This window comes from Micropterus salmoides, unplaced genomic scaffold, assembly GCF_014851395.1.
Source record: "Micropterus salmoides isolate LMB-PRFRI ecotype aquatic unplaced genomic scaffold, ASM1485139v1 Ms_hic_scaffold_14, whole genome shotgun sequence".
Lineage (NCBI taxonomy): Eukaryota > Metazoa > Chordata > Actinopteri > Centrarchiformes > Centrarchidae > Micropterus > Micropterus salmoides.
Genome location: NW_024040485.1, coordinates 6238608 through 6259336, shown reverse-complemented (window position 1 = coordinate 6259336; position 20729 = coordinate 6238608). Strand labels below are relative to the sequence as shown.

General features: G+C 42.1%; 1 protein-coding gene and 1 pseudogene across 1 annotated transcript; both read right to left on the bottom strand.

Moving 5' to 3' along the window:
* Positions 1-552: 552 nt before the first annotated feature.
* On the bottom strand, positions 553-6359 carry LOC119902960 (sodium- and chloride-dependent GABA transporter 3-like). The gene is made up of 14 exons (XM_038719361.1): positions 6179-6359; positions 5884-6018; positions 5573-5710; positions 5235-5322; positions 4907-5039; positions 4098-4232; positions 3821-3924; positions 2836-2960; positions 2589-2701; positions 2362-2499; positions 2146-2248; positions 1684-1784; positions 856-1026; positions 553-660 (listed from the first exon to the last, which is right to left on the bottom strand). The coding sequence occupies exons 1-14, from the start codon at positions 6357-6359 to the stop codon at positions 553-555; spliced, it is 1773 nt and encodes a 590-aa protein (XP_038575289.1).
* A 2110-nt stretch (positions 6360-8469) lies between these two features.
* On the bottom strand, positions 8470-19518 carry LOC119902959 (annotated as a pseudogene).
* Positions 19519-20729: the final 1211 nt, after the last annotated feature.

The following is a 20729-nucleotide window of genomic DNA, read 5'->3' as shown; positions in this document are numbered from 1 at the left end:
TTTCTTCCTTATTAGTCTAACTGTTGTCTCCCTAACAAGGACAGAACATGTAAGAAATAACTAGAGCTGGAAGGTCCGTGAACACTTGTGGGTTCAGCTAATGACTCTAAGCTCGACCTGTCTTACTTTTCCCTGTTACATCAATTAAGAGAGCTAAGAAACAGTCTAAAACAGTGTTCTGTTTGTTTATGCTTGTTCTGCGTATGAACACAAGACCTGAGTCAAATTCCTCGTGTGTGTACACATACATGACCAAAGTGATTCTGATCTTTCATCTATTTAAGATGTCATAAAATACTGAGAAACCCCTCTCACAACTTTCCAGCTCTCCTCTTGACCTCTTGTATTTTTGTACATTGTATTGTTTTGTTTGGCCAACAGTTACAGATTACATTAAAATAAAACAAAAAGCCACAAAAGAATTGACAAATTTTTGGTTGTTTGGGTTTAATTTGGGCTGTTTTAGCACAATTTTGAGCTTTGCCGTTCAAATATCTTAGTTACACTGATTGTAATAAGCTTATATACAGTGTGATAGCTACATAGGCCACACTAAGATGTCACAGTGAATGTTGTCAGTTCAACAGTTGTTCCCTTCTCTCCCATTTTTCTCCTCCGCCAGGCTGGAGCTTCAGCAGGACGACAAAGGACAGACAAACGCTGGAACACAGGAACAAGTAAAACAAGTAGCTTAAGTTTAAACACTACCATAATCATACGGACATTTTGGGTCATCTTTTAGACTCTTCAGACTTGCTAAGTGATCAATACCAAAAACAACAGCTGCACATGCAGAAAATTGAGTGACAGAAGCTACAGCATGCTGTTTAGGCTTTAACAGATACAGACACTGACCTGTCTGAAGGTTCCTGCTGTCAAACACATCTGTCCAGCTGCCCACAGTGGCACCATGAGAACAGAGGAAAGGGTCATGGTCCATCCTAGTGCGTATGCCCAGTCAGGGTAAATGTAGAAGTCATTAATCAACAGGTGTTTGTAATCAACCAGGTACAGGATAATGGAAATCTGTGAAGGTGTAGAGATACATAACCATTTGAAGTTTTTTCATTCCTTTAGATCTGGCGGAAAAGATAGTTTTGGCAATGCAAAAGTCACAGTTACGAATAGAGTTTGCAGGCCAGTTAAAGGAGAACTCCAGGCAATTTTTAAGTTAATCTTGATCGTTATACCTTTGTGAGTACTGTCTATAGAAAAAACAAACGAACCGGATTGGTGCTTGCAACACGGAGCTGCTACAGCTAATGCCCAGAACTCCCACTCAGCTAAAACAGCAGTTATGGGGGCATATACATAAAGAGTGTCTTTGTGCCTCTTAACAGACACAAGATGCAATTAAAATGTCAGTCCAACATGAACAGGGCCCTTACATGAGAACAAGTTGCGTTTAGCAACTTAGCCATTGTTTAAATTCACCTAAATAGTGTTTTAGACGGCTAGCTGTAGTCTCGCGCTGAAGTCCCGTGGGAACTCAGTTGTTGTTCTCCTTTAAGTCAAGATGTGATGATGCTGGAAGATTAAATTGTAAAATGCACACATAATAATTGAGCATATCAAGCAGCACAAAATCCAGCTCTACTGGTTTGGCAAAAACTCAATAAACTGCGACAGTTAATGAAAGTATGTAAAATGATTGGTAGAAACAAAGAAACGTTCCTGACTCACCAGTGACCACAGAGGAATAATGTATTTCCAGCACAGTTTGAAGAAAACAGAAGGTTTCTGTCCTGTCATATCCTCAATGATGTTAGAAAAGCGGTCAGCACCTGATGGAAGTTCAAATAAAAGTCATATTGTCAAAATGGTATAAATCTAAATAATGAGGCTGGTGATATTTGCCATTTTCTTGCAGACAAGAAATTCCATGAAAAGACCAATATGTGTATTAATCCACCACTGAAAATAGTCCCCAACAAATGCACTATTTTGACTCTCTTTTTATAGATTCACATCTTCAGTAACAACCCTGTGGCTAAAAGCCATAGACAGCGTAAGCAATTAGCACTGGTGCCCTACCTCATGAAGCTATTTCCCTTTTTATTTTTATTTTCGTCTATATATACAAAGTTTATATAGAAAAAATGCCAGACATTTTGTATGCTTTAAGTAATAAGTTATCTGACTCACCAAAAATCCAGCCCACAGCCAGGCATTGACAAATAGCCATACAATTCTGACACACTCTGGTAGAGCCATAGAAATCTATAAGTTGAAATACATACATTCCTCCCTAGGAAGGGACAACATGTTAATAAAACACGTCATTTGGAAACCATTTTTAAAATGAAATATGTTTACTATTGTGTTTTATAAAGAAAGTTTCATGTAATTGTTTTTGTTTACCTCCGTAACCAAGGTAAGCTGTATGAGGAAGCTGGATATACAGATGATGAGGACAAAGATCTCATGCCTCACTGGTGCACGAAACAACTTCGGAAACATGTCGCTCACTGTGGTGATAAAACTCTCCACAATAACAAACTGGGGACCAGTAAAATAAACAAACAATTTCATTTGTGTCTGAAGCAAGTCTACTATTTGTCAATTGGTTATGTGACAGATGTTATTACATTTGTATCAACTGTCAGCAGAATGAGCATCAGGAAGAAGCAGACACTCCAAAACTGTGGCAAAGGCATCATAGCTGTTGCCTGAGGGTAAGCAATGAAGGCCAAACCTGGACCTGTGATGAGAACGAGGCGAAAGTTGATACCCCATACATACATATGCTACATACTTAGTTATGTTAGAGCATTGTATTCAGGTTTTACTGACTATTTACTAAGATCTTAAACATTTAATTTGTATATACTGTACCTGACTCAACCACATTGTCCACTGTAACACCCTGTTTCTGAGCCATGAATCCAAGTACTGAGAAGACGACAAATCCAGCAACAAAACTGGTCCCACTGTTCAGCAGACAGAGCCAAAAGCAGTCCCTATGAGTCACAGAAAGACAGTAGACCCTAGTCAAAAAGAGCAAGGAAGTAAGTGTGTCTTTAATATATTGTCTTTTATTTTGACGTGCAGGTATAGCCATTGGGGCCGTGTGCTTTGCAAGATGAGTGGCAGGCAAAGGCAGGGACCCAGGCACACTGGCTCTTAGCATGGCAGACTGGTCCTAGGGATGTGGATGCTACCTCTTTGGCAGGGAAGGACCAAGAGCTGGTGTGGGAGGTGAAGCAGAACCAACTAGATATAGTTGTGCTCACCTCTATGCATCGCACTGGTCCAGGAACCAAACTCCTGAAAAGGGGCTGGACTCTCTCCCTCTCCGGAGTTGGCCAGGGTGAGAGGTGCCAGATGGGTGTGGGGGGTGCTCACAAACCCCAGAGAGACTGAGAGTTGCTCAGAGAAAGGTTCAGACTGTTGTCCAACGAAGGTTGAGGTCAAGGGCAACTGGACTTGGTTGAAGACACTAGAAGACGTCTTCTAGTATCTTCAACCAAGTCCAAGCCGAAATAAGTTTCCTCTGTGGGTTTGCTGGATTCAGCCTTAGGGTGAGGAGCACTGACCTCCAGTGGTAGCACAGAGCTCCTTCGCATTGAAAGGAGCCAGTTGAAGTGGTTCGGGCATCTAATAAGGGAGGAGACTCTGGGGTAGACCCAGCACTCGCTGGAGGGATTACAAAAAACTCATCTGGACTGGGAACACCTTGTGATCCCCCAGGAGGAGCTAGAAAATGTTACTGGGGAGAGGACTATCTGCACTACCCCGCTTAGCCTGCTGCTATTACAACCCTATCTGGATAAACCTTCAAACACAGTACAATATCAAAGCTGTGATATCTGACACTTACTTATAACAGTTGTTGTTGTAGTCATTATAGCTGCCTAGGACATTTAGAGTCCCTGCATTTAGGCTGTAGGAGAAAAATATTTGAGATCCTGCTTCTATCCAGACCTGTAACGTAAGGAAATATAGGTCAGATTCAGAATGGATGATAGCACAATGGAAGGATTATATTAAGATCCCACAACAGAATGTTGGCCTGTCAGTGAGATGCATCAAATGACTTATTCCTCTTTTTTAATGCCCAGGGGAATTCTAAAATTGGGTTCAAATAAAAATGCCACCTCAAGGTTAGCCAGGCGCTTCAGGTCTGGATACAGGTAGTAGTAGATCCCTTCCCAAGCTCCAGGTAGAGTCAGGCCTCTGATGAGTAGGATCAGGAGCATTACGTAGGGGAATGTGGCCGTAAAATATGCGACCTTTAATGAAAAGGAAATTGTTAAAGAAAACATAATGACTGTAAGTTGATGATTATACGCACTGTGCAAACTACGGGGGAGCTCAGCTCCCCTCAGCTCCCCTAAAAGCATGATTTGTGATATTTTGTGTAGTCTCTAAAATTCTGACAGCATGCTTTATTGCCATTAATTTCTATATTTCTCTATCATCATGGATCCATGCATAAAATCAGGAGCGTCAGACTTCATCCAGCCAGAGGGACAAGAGATTGTGGAGCGACCGGCCAGCCGCAGCGGGCTCAATCTCCTGTCCCTCTATGCTCCACCGCCCCACTCCCTCTACCAGATCGTTCCCTCTGGCTGGATGAATATTATGCATGATCCATGTACTACTGCACGTCACGCAACTTTTCTAAATTCTTCCCTCTCACAGAATAAATAAAGGTCAGGTCACAAACTCAGCTGCAGCTGTCGTGTGAAGAGTAATTGTAGCAAAATGGCTACATAATAATAATAATAATAACTTATTATCATTATTATTATTATTATTATTATTATTATTACTATGCCTGCCCCCCCACACACACCAAAACTGAGCTCCCCGAAAGCTATGGTATAGTTTGCAAAATGAAAGAAGTAATGACTATAGGTGATGATTATATGCGTAGATAAAGAGAAGAGAGTTTCGCCAGGACCTTTCCAGAAGATCTGACACCTTTCCAGATACTGAAGTAGCAGAACACCCAGCAGGCAAGAAGACACAAAGCCAGATCCCACCTCACACTGCCCAGATCCTCAATGCCTCTAGACATGGCCAGCACCCGCCGTCTGAGGAGAAATTTACAAGGTACCCATGATGTGACACAAAGTGCTGGAAAAGGATGTGTGAGGTTGGGATTTGCAGAGTCATATGTAGAAACATCACTTGTTTTAGTTGAAGTATCAGTATGCATCAAAAGTGAAATACTGATACACTACTTTACATTTCATTATGGTTCACTTGAAGAAAAAGATCAGACTCACTCCCAGAACTCAGTTGCAGCAGAGGTGGTGTTAGTCTGATCTGTAGTCACATTAGATGAACTGAAAGTCTGAAGAGCAAGGCAGTTAGCTGGTTTGGGGACAAACAAGAATTTCATTGAGGTAAAGTGAATTGAAGGTTTTAAACTGTAAAGTTGATGTGAAGGTGTATTTATGTGTGTTAAACTGGCAACCGGTGGCTTATCATTTTAGTGATCCACAACTAATGTTTAGCATAATTGACCACTGGGTTTTAGGTCAAATTTTGTGGCTATGGAGTTAGACACTGGCTAATGTTTTCTCCAAGCTTTAACAACTTAAAGTAGACTCAATAGCCTCACCTGTATTCCAGGTGTTCTCACAGTGGGCCCAGGGAAGCTGGGATCTGAATGAGAACACCAAGTAGAACAGAGCCCAAGCTTCAATTAAAACGTAGATGAAGAAACAAAGTGAAATCGTCAGCTGTCCAAATCCTATTCCTACAGTAGAAATACAAACCACAGTTAAAACAACAGAACCTGATTAGACATTAAATACTGGCAAAACAGCTTGAATAATCTTTGAAGAAAATATTAATTTATTGTATAAACTATATTGGCTTTTTATCTCTTTCTTTTGACAGCACATTTTAGTTCAACTCATATCAACTCACCTTGTGCCAGTGGACAAATTTTCCTCCAGCCGGTGATGAATCCTTCCTGGGTGTACTGACCAACTGAGGTCTCCAGTAGGAACAGAGGTATCCCACATACTACGGCTAACAGACCATATGGCACCAGAAAGGCACCTATACAATAAATACAGAGACATGTATGCTCATGGAAATTACATATTAATTAGCCTAAGTGACATCTTTTCACACAGAAATCATTAATACAACCAAACATTATTTCAGTTCACTACAGTCAGAATAATGCATCTCTTCTAAAACAGCTTGAAGGATTCACCTCCACCGTTCTTGTAGCAGAGGTAAGGAAATCTCCACACGTTGCCCAGGCCGACCACATTTCCTGCAACAACCAGAATATATTCTGTTTTACTGGCCCACTGTCCTCTCTCTCCTGCCCTCTTCTCATTTTCTGTTTTTCTTCTCTGTCCGTTCATCTCAACATCAAGAACTTCATCCATTGTGTTTTCAGTTAGATTTCAAAAGTACTGCAAACTGATATTTGCTGCTTTTCCTGTCTATTCCTAATGTGAATATGTACCTTACACGAGCCAGGGGGGACTTCTTTAAGAGACCAATGCTGACTTAGTTTGAAAGCATGCATTTAAATATATGTTTGTGGAAACTGATATTTGCTGCTTTTCCTGTCTATTCCTAATGTGAATATGTATACTGTCCTAAAACCATGAAATAAAACCAGTTCCAATGTGTACCCTACAAGAGCCAGGGGGGACTTATTTAAGAGACCAATGCTGACTTAGTTTGAAAGCATGCATAAAAATATATGTTTGTTCAAACTGATATTTGCTTGTCTTTTTTTTAATTAGCCTATATGCTGGCTAGAAATCATTTTAAATATAAAATATGATACTCTAGTGTTTAGGTCAAATGGTGGGCTTTTGATTTGCAAATCCCTGAGAAGCTCTTGAAGAGCCATTTAAGTTTTTCCAGGTCCTGCTGAGACATAAGTCCTTTAATCCTAGAAATATTCTTCAGATGATAGTAAGCTGACTGTGTAATTGTCTTAAATTCAGGTCTGAGTCCATGACTACACTGAGATTATGGCTTGGTTTGTGGTTTTTAACATTACAGATTGAAGCTGAGCACTGACTTTTAATCGTTCTTCCTTGGCTCCAAAAACAGAGACTTCTGACTTCAGTTTTATCAGTTATATTCAGTTTTATCTTTGTTTAATTGAAGAAAATTCTGGCACATCCAATTGTTAATTTGTTCAACACAGTTACTCAGCGCTTGTTTGTGATCATAGTCTCCTGGTGATATGGTTATGTAAATTTGTGTGTCATCTGCATAATTATGGTAACATATTTTGTTGTTTTTCATAATCATGTAGATGTTAAACAAAAGATGCCCTATCTTGTGCCAGTGGACACAACTTCCTCCAACTGGTGATGGATCCTTCCTGGGTGTACTGACCAACTGAGGTATTCCACATACTACAACTAACCTAGACCATATGGCACCAGAAAGGCACATATATTTTAAATACAGAGACATGTATGGACATGGAAATTACAAATGAATGAAGTAATATCTTTTCACTGCACCAATCATCAATATTAACATTATTTAAGTTCACTACAGCCAGAATAATGGAACTCTATAAAAACAGTCTGTAGGATTCATCTCCACTGTCCTTGTAGCAGAGGTAAGGAAATCTCCACACGTTGCCCAGGCCAAACACATTTCCCGCAACAACCAGAATATATTCTGTTTTACTGGCCCACTGTCCTCTCTCTCCAGCCCTCTTCTCATTTTCTGTTTTTCTTCTTCTTCGTCTGTTCATCTCAACATCAAGAACTTGCGGTTTCAGTTATATTTTAAAAGTACTACTACTTTTCCTAATTTGAATATATTCTGCCATCAATCCATAAAACAAAACCAGTTCCAGTGTGGAGAGGCCTACCTTCCTGTTTTACAAGAGCCAGGACTTCTTAAAGAGACTGATCCTGAATCATTTTAAATATAAAAACTTCATTCTAGTGTTTAGGTCAAATGGTGGGCTTTGATTTGCAAAACCCAGAGGAGCTCTTTAAGAGCCATTTTGTTGTAATCCAGCGTTATGGTGAAAGTACAAAACCTTTCCTCTTAACTCTTGTCTGATTTTCTTCTCTTATTTCTCATCATACGATCAAGCGCTTCAGTGAAAGAATAATCCACTGTGCTATTGTACAGCTGGACAATGTATTTTCTTTTATGAATCTGCTTCATATAAATATAGGAGAGAGGATAAAATAGAGATACAAGAGGGAAATAAAAAAAACGTGTGGACTTCCTGGTGAGTTCAGAGTTCAGTCAGAGGCTGAGCTGAAAACAGAGAACAGAGGTATCCCACATGCCACAGCAAAGCTGACATATGGCACCAGTAAGGCACCTAGGATATGTCAATAGAGATATGCTGCATGTATGCCCAGTGAAAAGGGCCAGACCAGGGACCCCTGGTGGGTGATCTGTAGCAGGTAATGGGGCTAGACAGGGAGACTCAGAGGGCTGGGAGTGGAAACTTAACAGTTCTGGGGATGACATGAAGGTTGAACTGACTGGCTGAGCTGATCAGGAGGGCGGCCTGGGGATTGGACTGACAACCCAATCAGGGCTGTGGTCAGCCGGGCCGAGAGCAAGGGCAGAAACCCTCCTGCCGGGCCTTAGGGGGTCGAGCAGGAGGCCGGCGATAAGGCTGAGATTCTCCAGAGGCAGCGCAGGACTGAAGACTGACAGCGAAGCACTAGAAAAGGAAACCGAGGCTGCTGGGCTGAGGACCGTGTCACGGTGGGTGTAGGGTAGAGGTGGTTGGTGGACCCAAATGCAGGACAGGTAGGCTGACTGGTACAGTTCAACAGGTTTATTAATTAAAAAAAGTCCAAAAAAGAAGGTGATCCAAACAGAGAAAATCTAAGAAGGGAAAATAATCCAGAAAGCAGGAAAACGGGGAGACACGACGAGCAAGGCAGACGAGCAAGGCAGACAACAGGAGACAGGGCATATACACACGACAAAAACACTGCAAGACACCGCAAAGACTAGACAGAAACACCAGGTATATACACACACACACACACACACACACACACACACACACATAGACTAACGGGCAGGGCGGGAGCAACACAGGTGGGCAGGGAGAGAGCAGAGGGGAGAACAGAGAGACAGCCAGGCAGAGGGGCACTGGAGGGAACAGACATGACACAGGTTACGGAACACAAAACAGATCAGAGGGATAAATATAAACTAATAAAGACACAAGCAGACAGATCACCAAGAACTACAACCAGCAAAAACAGACTGAAGCTAAGGTAAAACAGAACTCAGATAGACATGGGCGAAACTCCGAAGTACACAGACCAGGAGGGAACACTTAAGACATGAACTAAGGTACAGGACTAAGAACTAAGATACGAGACAAGACAGATACTAAGTAAGATGTGGATGAATAATAATAAAGGCTACACAGAGACTAGAGCAGAATGAACAAAATCAGATTAATTAATGAAACTGGCAGAGAACATAAATAGACAAGCAGACAGAACTCGAGCATGATGGTACAGAAACTAATACATGAGACTGGAACAGAACTGAAATCAGCAAAATACCAAAACACCACTAAACACCAGCTGACAGATGATAACCAGACAAACAATAACATCAGGCAGAAGACGCACGCTATGGGTAACAAGCAAACTAAAACTAAGTCTAAACTAACAGCACAGCAAAAGGGATTCTAACAAATAAGACAGGGTGGCTAGGGGAGACGAAAAAACAGAACAACAGAGACCACAAAGACTGGATACAAGACCATATATTATATAACAGATACCTAACTGATAAATGAATAAACTCAGAACTAAACGAAACAGATGACAAGCCTAACCTGCAGGTACAAAACCAAACCCTCCGAATCAAAACACAAAAACACAGCACTCAGGACAGGATCGTGACAGACCGGCGACAGGACAGGAGGACTGGAGGTCACTGACAGGACAGCTGGGCTGGAAACCAGCAACTGGACAACCTGGAAAACTGCAGTAACTCCAAGACTGGGGTCAGCAGTAGCCCAGGTGAAACCTGTTCAGCAGAATCCGGGGGAAGCAGCGGTTCAGCAGAGTCGGGGGAGTAAAGTTGGAGTGGAGCTGCAGCATCAAAGGGGACAACGGAGGTGGATGGATGCCACCCAGCAAGACCAGGGGGCAGCTATAGTTCAACAGGTTAAAGGGACTGACGTAAAAAAGGCACAACCAGAGCAGAGTTCAGGGGTAGCTGCAGTAGAGCGGAGTTGATCAGCTGCTGTGGCTCAACAGCAGGTCCAGGAGTCAGCTGGGCTGCTGACATGATACAGGTAACTGGAGTTGGCCGAGCCGCAATCGTTGCGTATCGCATCCAAAACTTTGAGCTTGAATTCACTGATATCTCAGCTACAGTACATTGATTACCAGACGCTTATATGACAACTGAAATGTCTAGTTAAAGTGACTTTACAAGCAGAGCTGGCCCTGACTTCCCTGGGGCCCTCCTACCTGACTCTGAGCCATGTAAACAATTTGCTACTACTGTACAGTCACACCTGACACCGTAGTGCTCTCACTACAATCCTCACTCTTTTAAGTCTATATGTAATAAGCCTGAAAGAAAACCTCCTCGAAAGCTGGTCTGAATGGACCTCAATTTGGTGGAGCAGCAACAATTCCATTAGAGTCTGAGGTGCTTGTATCTGATGCTGGCTGTACATCTCTTGCTGTGCTCGCACTGGCTGATGTTAATGTGATCAGCTCCGTCAGGCCCATTCAAACTGGTGACCCGGGTTAACTTTAATTCATTCTCAAAGGTAAAATACTATTCATACTATGACTTGACTGAATATGCGATTCTTCATATTTACTTATTGCCCAGTTGGCCCCTTAATCAACATTTTAATAATCAATAGTCACTGTCAATTGATTGCTTTCTATCTTTTTCTTTCTAGCATTAGTCTAGTGTTGTAACCAAATCTTGGCTGAGGCTAGTAACATCACCTTGTAAACACGTCTGTGTTAAATGGCAGCTTAGTTGTGATGGGAAACAGTAAAATACCAACATGGTCTTAAGTGGACAGTGTGGTCACAATTTGATCTGCTGTGTCCTGCTGTAAAGAGCAATGGCTGACTTTATGCTCTATAAGTTGTTTTAGGCTACGCCCACAGATCAGAGCGGTGATGATGGCATAGGCTACTGGAATAGAAAATTACACCAAATAACATAATACATGATCCACAACTCTTCTTTGAACGTTCACCTGTGTTGATGAATTATTGTGAGCCAGGTTCAGGTGTGAAGAGGTTTCAGAGACTGATGGAGACTTAATATAGCATGGTTTAAAAGCCCAGCCCAGGAGATACAGAGCCAGCATACAACATGTGAACACGTCAAATGCCAACACCAAATCTGAAGCGTAACGTCGTTTGGTCCCTTTTATGTTTCTGTATTCCCCCGAGTGCCTGTAGGTTTCCCTATTAGGTCGCCTTTAGCTGGCCTTAACCTAGAAAACTAATCTATCTGATGTTTAGACTCCAGTGCTTCATCTTATTGGAATCTATCACTACCCATGAGTATGTGGAGCCAGTGAGTTCTTGTAAACATCCATCCCAGAGAACACTGATATCTGCTAGCCTGACGCCTGAGCTACTGTTTCTTCCTTATTAGTCTAACTGTTGTCTCCCTAACAAGGACAGAACATGTAAGAAATAACTAGAGCTGGAAGGTCCGTGAACACTTGTGGGTTCAGCTAATGACTCTAAGCTCGACCTGTCTTACTTTTCCCTGTTACATCAATTAAGAGAGCTAAGAAACAGTCTAAAACAGTGTTCTGTTTGTTTATGCTTGTTCTGCGTATGAACACAAGACCTGAGTCAAATTCCTCGTGTGTGTACACATACATGACCAAAGTGATGATTCTGATTTTTCATCTATTCAAGATTTCACAAAATACTGAGAAACCCCTCTCACAACTTTCCAGCTCTCCTCTTGACCTCTTGTATTGTTTTGTTTGGCCAACAGTTGCAGATTACATTAAAATAAAACAAAAAGCCACAAAAGAATTGACAAATGTTTGGTTGTTTGGGTTTAATTTGGGCTGTTTTAGCACAATTTTGAGCTTTGCCGTTCAAATATCTTAGTTACACTGATTGCAATAAGCTTATATACAGTGTGATAGCTGAAATGTCTAGTTAACTTGACTTTGGAGGCCACACTAAGAAGTCACTGCGAATGTTGTCAGTTCAACAGTTGCTCCCTCCTCTCCCATTTTTCTTCTTCGCCAGGCTGGAGCTTCAGCAGGACGACAAAGGACAGGTAAACGCTGGAACACAGTAAAACAAGTAGCTTAAGTTTAAACACTACCATAATCATACGGACATTTTGGGTCATCTTTTAGACTCTTCAGACCTGCTAATTGATCAATACCAAAAACAACAGCTGCACATGCAGAAAATTGAGTGACAGAAGCTACAGCATGCTGTTTAGGATTTAACAGATACAGACACTGACCTGTCTGAAGGTTCCTGCTGTCAAACACATCTGTCCAGCTGCCCACAGTGGCACCATGAGAACAGAGGAAAGGGTCAGGGTAAATGTAGAAGTCATTAATCAGCAGGTGTTTGTAATCAACCAGGTACAGGATAAACGAAATCTGTGAAGTTATAGAGATACATAACCATTTGAAGTTTTTTCTGGCGGAAAAGATAGTTTTGGCAATGCAAAAGTTACAGTTACAAATAGAGTTTGCAGGCCAGTTAAGTCAAGATGTGATGATGCTGGAAGATTAAATTGTAAACTGCATACATAGTAATTGAGCATATCAAGCAGCACAAAATCCAGCTCTACTGGTTTGGCAAAAACTGAATAAACTGCGACAGTTAATGAAAGTATGTAAAATGATTGGTAGAAACAAAGAAATGTTCCTGACTCACCAGTGACCACAGAGGAATAATGTATTTCCAGCACAGTTTGAAGAAAACAGAAGGTTTCTGTCCTGTCATATCCTCAATGATGTTAGAAAAAGCGGTCAGCACCTGATGGAAGTTCAAATAAAAGTCATATTGTCAAAATGGTATAAATCTAAATAATAAGGTTGGTGATATTTGCCATTTTCTTGCAGACAAGAAATTCCATGAAAAGACCAATATGTGTATTAATCCACCACTGAAAATAGTCCCCAACAAATGCACTATTTTGACTCTCTTTTTAAAGATTCACATCTTCAGTAACAACCCTGTGGCTAAAAGCCATAGACAGCGTAAGCAATTAGCACTGGTACCCTACCTCATGAAGCTGTTTACCTTTTTATTTTTATTTTATATATACAAAGTTTATATAGAAAAAATGCCAGACTTTTTGTATGCTTTAAGTAATAAGTTATCTGACTCACCAAAAATCCAGCCCACAGCCAGGCATTGACAAATAGCCATACAATTCTGACACACTCTGGTAGAGCCATAGAAATCTATAAGTTGAAATACATACATTCCTCCCTAGGAAGGGACAACATGTTAATAAAACACGTCATTTGGAAACCATTTTTAAAATGAAATATTTTACTATTGTGTTTTATAAAGAAAGTTTCATGTAATTGTTTTTGTTTACCTCCGTAACCAAGGTAAGCTCTATGAGGAAGCTGGATATACAGATGATGAGGACAAAGATCTCATGCCTCACTGGTGCACGAAACAACTTCGGAAACATGTCGCTCACTGTGGTGATAACACTCTCCACAATAACAAACTGGGGACCAGTAAAATAAACAAACAATTTCATTTGTGTCTGAAGCAAGTCTACTATTTGTCAATTGGTTATGTGACAGATTACATTTGTATCAACTGTCAGCAGAATGAGCATCAGGAAGAAGCAGACACTCCAAAACTGTGGCAAAGGCATCATAGCTGTTGCCTGAGGGTAAGCAATGAAGGCCAAACCTGGACCTGTGAAGTGAACGAGGCGAAAGTTGATACTCCATACATACATATGCTACATACTTAGTTATGTTAGAGCATTGTATTCAGCTTTGGACTATTTACTAAGAGAAATCTTTGTATATATTGTACCTGACTCAACCACATTGTCCACTGTAACACCCTGTTTCTGAGCCGTGAATCCAAGTACTGAGAAGACGACAAATCCAGCAACAAAACTGGTCCCACTGTTCAGCAGACAGAGCCAAAAGCAGTCCCTATGAGTCACAGAAAGACAGTAGACCCTTGTCAAAAAGAGCAAGGAAGTAAGTGTGTCTTTAATATATTGTCTTTTATTTTGACGTGCAGGTATAGCTATTGGGGCGGTGTGCTTTGCAAGATGACTCACCCACCCTCAACACATTTTCCTCACTTGAGGTCAATGATGCCACACAATCTCTGTGCTGTACACTAAGCTCGTGCCTGGATAGCCTGTGTCCTCTATCCACCAAGCCTGCTCGCCCAAACCAGCCCCACCCGTGGCTAACTGATACCATCCGTGGGCTCCTTACTGATATCAGAGCGGCTGAAAGAAAATGGTGAAAAACCAAAGACCCCGCCGACCTTATGGGCTACCAATTGTTCCTATCCTCCTTCTCAACAAGCATCAGTGCTGCCAAAACGGCGTTCTATAATGACAGAATAAGCAGTGCCACTGACTCAAGGAAATTATTTTCCACTTTTAAAGCGCTACTAAATCCTCCTCCACCTCCACCACCCCCAAACTTGTCTGCTGATACCTTTGCTGCCTTCTTCACAGGCAAAGTGGAGGCTATAACCAGCCAATTCTCTGAAACACTCAAACTCAACCATTGTAGCAGTTCTACTACATCTTTTCCTCTGCCCTTCCAGGTCAGTGGTTGTTCACTCTCCTCATTTACTCCTCTCACAGAGAGCGAAGTATCAGAACTCTTGACCCGTAGCCGTCCAACTACATGTCCACTGGACCCGATTCCTACGAATCTCCTCCAAGCCATATCTCCTACTGTGGTCCCGACAACCACTCATGTGATAAATACTTCTCTGGCCTCAGGAACCTTCCCGACCACTTTCAAAAGGGCTCGGGTTACACCCTTGCTCAAAAAGCCCTCACTTGACCCAACTCAAGTTGAGAACTATCAACCAGTGTCTCTTCTACCTTTTTTATCCAAAACTATTGAAAAGGCAGTATTCAAACAGGTCTCAGAATTCCTCTCTCAGCAATGGGCATCTTGAGTAAAGCACTCCTGTGATTCAAATCCTACCTCTCGGGGCGTTCCTACAATGTTTTGTGGCAAGGACAATTATCCTCCTCCCACTGCCTCTCCACAGGGGTGCCCCAAGGCGCAGTTCTTGGGCCCCTTCTCTTCTCAATTTACACCACCTCACTGGGGCCGATCATTCGCTCACACAGCTTCTCTTACCACTGCTACGCAGACGACACGCAACTCTACCTATCCTTCCCGCCAGGCAATCCCACTGTCTCGGCACGGATCACGGACTGTCTATCAGACATATCTGCATGGATGAAGGCTTGCCACCTTCAACTAAACCTCTCTAAGACTGAACTCTTGGTCATTCCAGCCAAGCAATCTGTCCACCATAACATCAAACTACAAATTGACTCCGCAACCATCACTCCAACCAAGGTGGTGAGAAACTTGGGTGTCATGATTTATGACCAGCTGTCCTTTTCAGACCATGTTGCTACTGTCTCTCGGTCATGCCGCTTTGCTCTATACAACATAAGGAAAATCAGGCCCTACCTCACTCAGTACACCACCCAGCTTCTGGTACAGGCCATGGTTATCTCTCGCATCGACTATTGCAATGCCCTCCTAGCAGGTCTACCAGCTTGTGAGGTGAAACCCTTACAAATGGTTCAGAACGCAGCAGCACGTCTGGTTTTTGATCAGCCCAAAAGGACTCATGTCACTCCATTACTCAGTGACCTCCATTGGCTCCCCGTGGCCTCCAGAATCAAATTCAAGTCACTAATGCTTGCATACAGAGGGACTACTGGGTCTGCACCCATCTACCTAAACTCCATAATACAAACTTACGTTCCTTCTCGGCCGCTACGCTCCTCCAACGAACGCCACCTGGTTCTGCCATCCCTTCACACAAAGCAATCCCAGTCCCGGCTATTCTCATCTGTGACACCACGATGGTGGAACGAGCTACGCTTTGGATAAAAGCGTCTGCCAAATGAGTAAATGTAAATGTAAATGTAAATGAGTGGCAGGCAAAGGCAGGGACCTAGGCACACTGGCTCTTAGCATGGCAGACTGGTCCTAGGGATGTGAATGCTACCTCTTTGGCAGGGAAGGACCAAGAGCTGGTATGGGAGGTGAAGCAGAACCAACTAGATATAGTTGTGCTCACCTCTATGCATTGCACTGGTCCAGGAACCAAACTCCTGAAAAGGGGCTGGACACTCTCCATCTCCGGAGTTGGCCAGGTTGAGAGGTGCCAGATGGGTGTGGGGGTGCTCACAAACCCCAGAGAGACTGAGAGTTGCTCAGAGAAAGGTTCAGACTGTTGTCCAACGAAGGTTGAGGTCAAGGGCAACTGGACTTGGTTCTAGAAGACGTCTTCTAGTATCTTAAACCAAGTCCAAGCCTAAATAAGTTTCCTCTGTAGGTTTGCTGGATTCAGCCTTAGGGTGAGGAGCACTGACCTCCAGTGGTAGCACAGAGCTCCTTTGCATTGAAAGGAGCCAGTTGAAGTGGTTCGGGCATCTAATAAGGGAGGAGACTCTGGGGTAGACCCAGCACTCGCTGGAGGGATTACATAACTCATCTGGCCTGGGAACACCTTGTGATCCCCCAGGAGGAGCTAGAAAATGTTACTGGGGAGAGGACTATCTGCACTACCCCGCTTAGCCTGCTGCTATTACAACCCTATCTGGATAAACCTTCGAACACAGTACAATATCAAAGCTGTGATATCTGACACTTACTTATAACAGTTGTTGTTGTAGTCATTATAGCTGCCTAGGACATTTACAGTCCCTGTAGTTAGGCTGCAGGAGAAGAATATTTGAGATCCTGCTTCTATCCAGACCTGTAACGTCAGAAAATATAGGTCAGATTCAGAATGGATGATAGCACAATGGAAGGATTATATTAAGATCCAACAGAATGTTGGCCTGTCAGTGAGATGCATCAAATGACTTATTCCTCTTTTTTAATGCCCAGGGAATTCTAAAATTGGGTTCAAATAAAAATGCCACCTCAAGGTTAGCCAGGCGCTTCAGTTCTGGATACAGGTAGTAGTAGATCCCTTCCCAAGCTCCAGGTAGAGTCAGGCCTCTGATGAGTAGGATCAGGAGCATTACGTAGGGGAATGTGGCCGTAAAATATGCGACCTTTAATGAAAAGGAAATTGTTAAAGATGTCACTGCGCGAACTACAGGGGAGCTTAGCTCCCCTCAATAAGACGTCAGCTCTCCGAAAAACATGATTTGTGATATTTTGGGTAGTCTCTAAAATATTGACAGCATGCTTTATTGCCATTAATTTCTATATTTCTCTATCATCATGGATCCATGCGCAAAATCCGGTGCTTCAGAAATCATCCAGCCAGAGGGAATGAGATATAGTATACACAGCGGGCCGGTCGCTCCACAATCTCCTGTCCCTCTATGCTCCACCGCCCCACTCCCTCTCCAGTACGGGTTATGTCGCTAGTATGACCGCTGTGAACGGTTTGTGATCGTTCCCTCTGGCTGGATGAATATTATGCATGATACATGTACTTCTGCACGTCACGCAACTTTTCTAAATTCTTCCCTCTCACAGAATAAAGAAAGGCCAGGTCACAAACTCAGCTGCAGCTGTCGTGTCAAGAGTAATTGTAGAAAAATGGCTACATAATAATAATAATAATAACTTATTTTCATTATTATAATTATTATTACTATGCCTGCCCCCCCACACACACACCAAAACTGAGCTCCCCCGAAAGCTATGGTATAGTTTGCAAAATGAAAGAAGTAATGACTATAGGTTGCTGATGATTATATGCGTAGATAAAGAGAAGAGAGTTTCGCCAGGACCTTTCCAGAAGATCTGACACCTTTCCAGATACTGAAGTAGCAGAACACCCAGCAGGCCAGAAGACACAAAGCCAGATCCCACCTCACACTGCCCAGATCCTCAATGCCTCTAGACATGGCCAGCACCCGCCGTCTGAGGAGAAATTTACAAGGTACCCATGATGTGACACAAAGTGCTGGAAAAGGATGTGTGAGGTTGGGATTTGCAGAGTCATATGTAGAAACATCATTTGTTTTAGTTATTGATAGTTTGAAATTACACTGAATCACTATAGCTGTTGCCAATTTTGCAAATGTCCAACAAAATGTGAGGTTATGCAAATGTTAATAGTCAATTATCTTTGACAAATGTTTTTGAACACAACAGTTCTTGCTTTAATTTCAAAGAACCAGGAAAAGTGAAAAACCGAAATCATTCCTAATGTGAATAAAGCATGAAAACATTAAAATAAATCATGGCATTAATGCATCAAAAGTGAAATACTGATACACTACTACAAAGAAAAAGATCAGACTCACTCCCAGAACTCAGTTGCAGCAGAGGTGGTGTTAGTCTGATCTGTAGTCACATTAGATGAATTGAAAGTCTGAAGAGCAAGGCAGTTAGCTGGTTTGGGGACAAACAAGAATTTCATTGAGGTAAAGTGAATTGAAGGCTTTAAACTGTAAAGTTGATGTGAAGGTGTATTTATGTGTTTTAAACTGGCAACCCGGTGGCTTATCATTTTAGTGATCCACAACTAATGTTTAGTATAATTGACCACTGGGTTTTAGGTCAAATTTTGTGGCTATGGAGTTAGACACTAGCTAATGTTCCAAGCTTTAACAACTTAAAGTAGATTCAATAGCCTCACCTGTATTCCAGGTGTTCTCACAGTGGGCCCAGGGAAGCTGGGATCTGAATGAGAACACCAAGTAGAACAGAGCCCAAGCTTCAATTAAAACGTAGATGAAGAAACAAAGTGAAATCGTCAGCTGTCCAAATCCTATTCCTACAGTAGAAATACAAACCACAGTTAAAACAACAGAACCTGATTAGACATTAAATACTGGCAAAACAGCTTGAATAATCTTTGAAGAAAATATTAATTTATTGTATAAACTATATTGGCTTTTTATCTCTTTCTTTTGACAGCACATTTTAGTTCAACTCATATCAACTCACCTTGTGCCAGTGGACAAATTTTCCTCCAGCTGGTGATGAATCCTTCCTGGGTGTACTGACCAACTGAGGTCTCCAGTAGGAACAGAGGTATCCCACATACTACGGCTAACAGACCATATGGCACCAGAAAGGCACCTATACAATAAATACAGAGACATGTATGCTCATGGAAATTACATATTAATTAGCCTAAGTGACATCTTTTCACACAGAAATCATTAATACAACCAAACATTATTTCAGTTCACTACAGTCAGAATAATGCATCTCTTCTAAAACAGCTTGAAGGATTCACCTCCACCGTTCTTGTAGCAGAGGTAAGGAAATCTCCACACGTTGCCCAGGCCGACCACATTTCCTGCAACAACCAGAATATATTCTGTTTTACTGGCCCACTGTCCTCTCTCTCCTGCCCTCTTCTCATTTTCTGTTTTTCTTCTTCTCTGTCTGTTCATCTCAACATCAAGAACTTTAGAACTTTCAATTATATTTCAAAAGTACTACAAACTGGCCCTGCGATGGACTGGCAACCTGTTCAGGGTGTACCCTGCCTTGCGCCCGATGTCAGCTGGGATTGGCTCCAGCCCCCCGCGACCCTGTACGCAGGATAAGCGGTTGAAGATGGATGGATGGATGGATGGATGAAGTACTACAAACTGGCCCGCGATGGACTGGCAACCTGTCCAGGGTGTACCCTGCCTTGCGCCCGATGTCAGCTGGGATTGGCTCCAGCCCCCCGCAACCCTGTACGCAGGATAAGCGGTTGAAGATGGATGGATGGATGGATGGATGGATGAAGTACTGCAAACTGATATTTGCTGCTTTTCCTGTCTATTCCTAATGTGAATATGTATACTGTCCTAAAGCCATGAAACAAAACCAGTTCCAATGTGTACCTTACAAGAGCCAGGGGGACTTCTTTAAGAGACCCATGCTGACTTAGTTTGGAAACATGCATTTAAATATGTTTGTGCAAACTGATATTTGCTTGTCTTTTTTTTTATTTCTCAAGCCAATATAAAAGCTAGCACTAGTTACTCTAGTGTTTAGGTCAAATGGTATGCTTTTGATTTGCAAAACCCAGAGGAGCTCTTGAAGAGCCATTTTGTTATAATCCAGCGTTATGGTGAAACATGCCGAAATTCTTTTCATAACTCTTTTCTGATTTTCTCTTTTAACTTATTTCTCTGCTCATCTTATGATCAAGGGCTTGAGTGAAAAAAAGATCCACTGTACTATTTTACAGCTGGACAATGTATTTTATTTTATGAATCTGCTTCATATAAACATACAGAGGATAAAAAGGAGAGATGAAAGAGGGAAATAACAAAAAACATGGAATTCCTGGTGAGTTCGGCGTTCAGTCAGAGGCTGAGCTGACCTACAATCAGATTCCACAGAGAAAGGACAACACCAAGAGAATAAGGATGGGGGCTGGGGACAACAGGAAACAAGAGGAAAACACCAATTGCAGAAAGCAAAGACATAGTATGGGCTATTAGGGAGGGGCAGTGAAGCCGCCGTAAAGAAAAGGGCTTGCTGGATTTATTACACACGACAAAAAGAGTGTCATTGCAAAACAGCACCGAATCCTGCATATGCAAGTTGACTCAAGGGTTGAGATATTTTAAAA

What these genes read in the sequence shown, in the direction of transcription:
- LOC119902960 (XM_038719361.1), bottom strand. Translation starts at nt 6,359, where the DNA reads ATGGATGAAGTTCTTGATGTTGAGATGAACGGACAGAGAAGAAAAACA. An exon ending in TACAACAACAACTGTTATAA is followed by an intron (nt 2,961 to 3,820) that starts GTAAGTGTCAGA and finishes TGTGACTCATAG; the next exon opens with GGACTGCTTTTGGCTCTGTC. An exon ending in CAGCAGGAACCTTCAGACAG is followed by an intron (nt 661 to 855) that starts GTCAGTGTCTGT and finishes CCTGTGTTCCAG; the next exon opens with CGTTTGTCTGTCCTTTGTCG.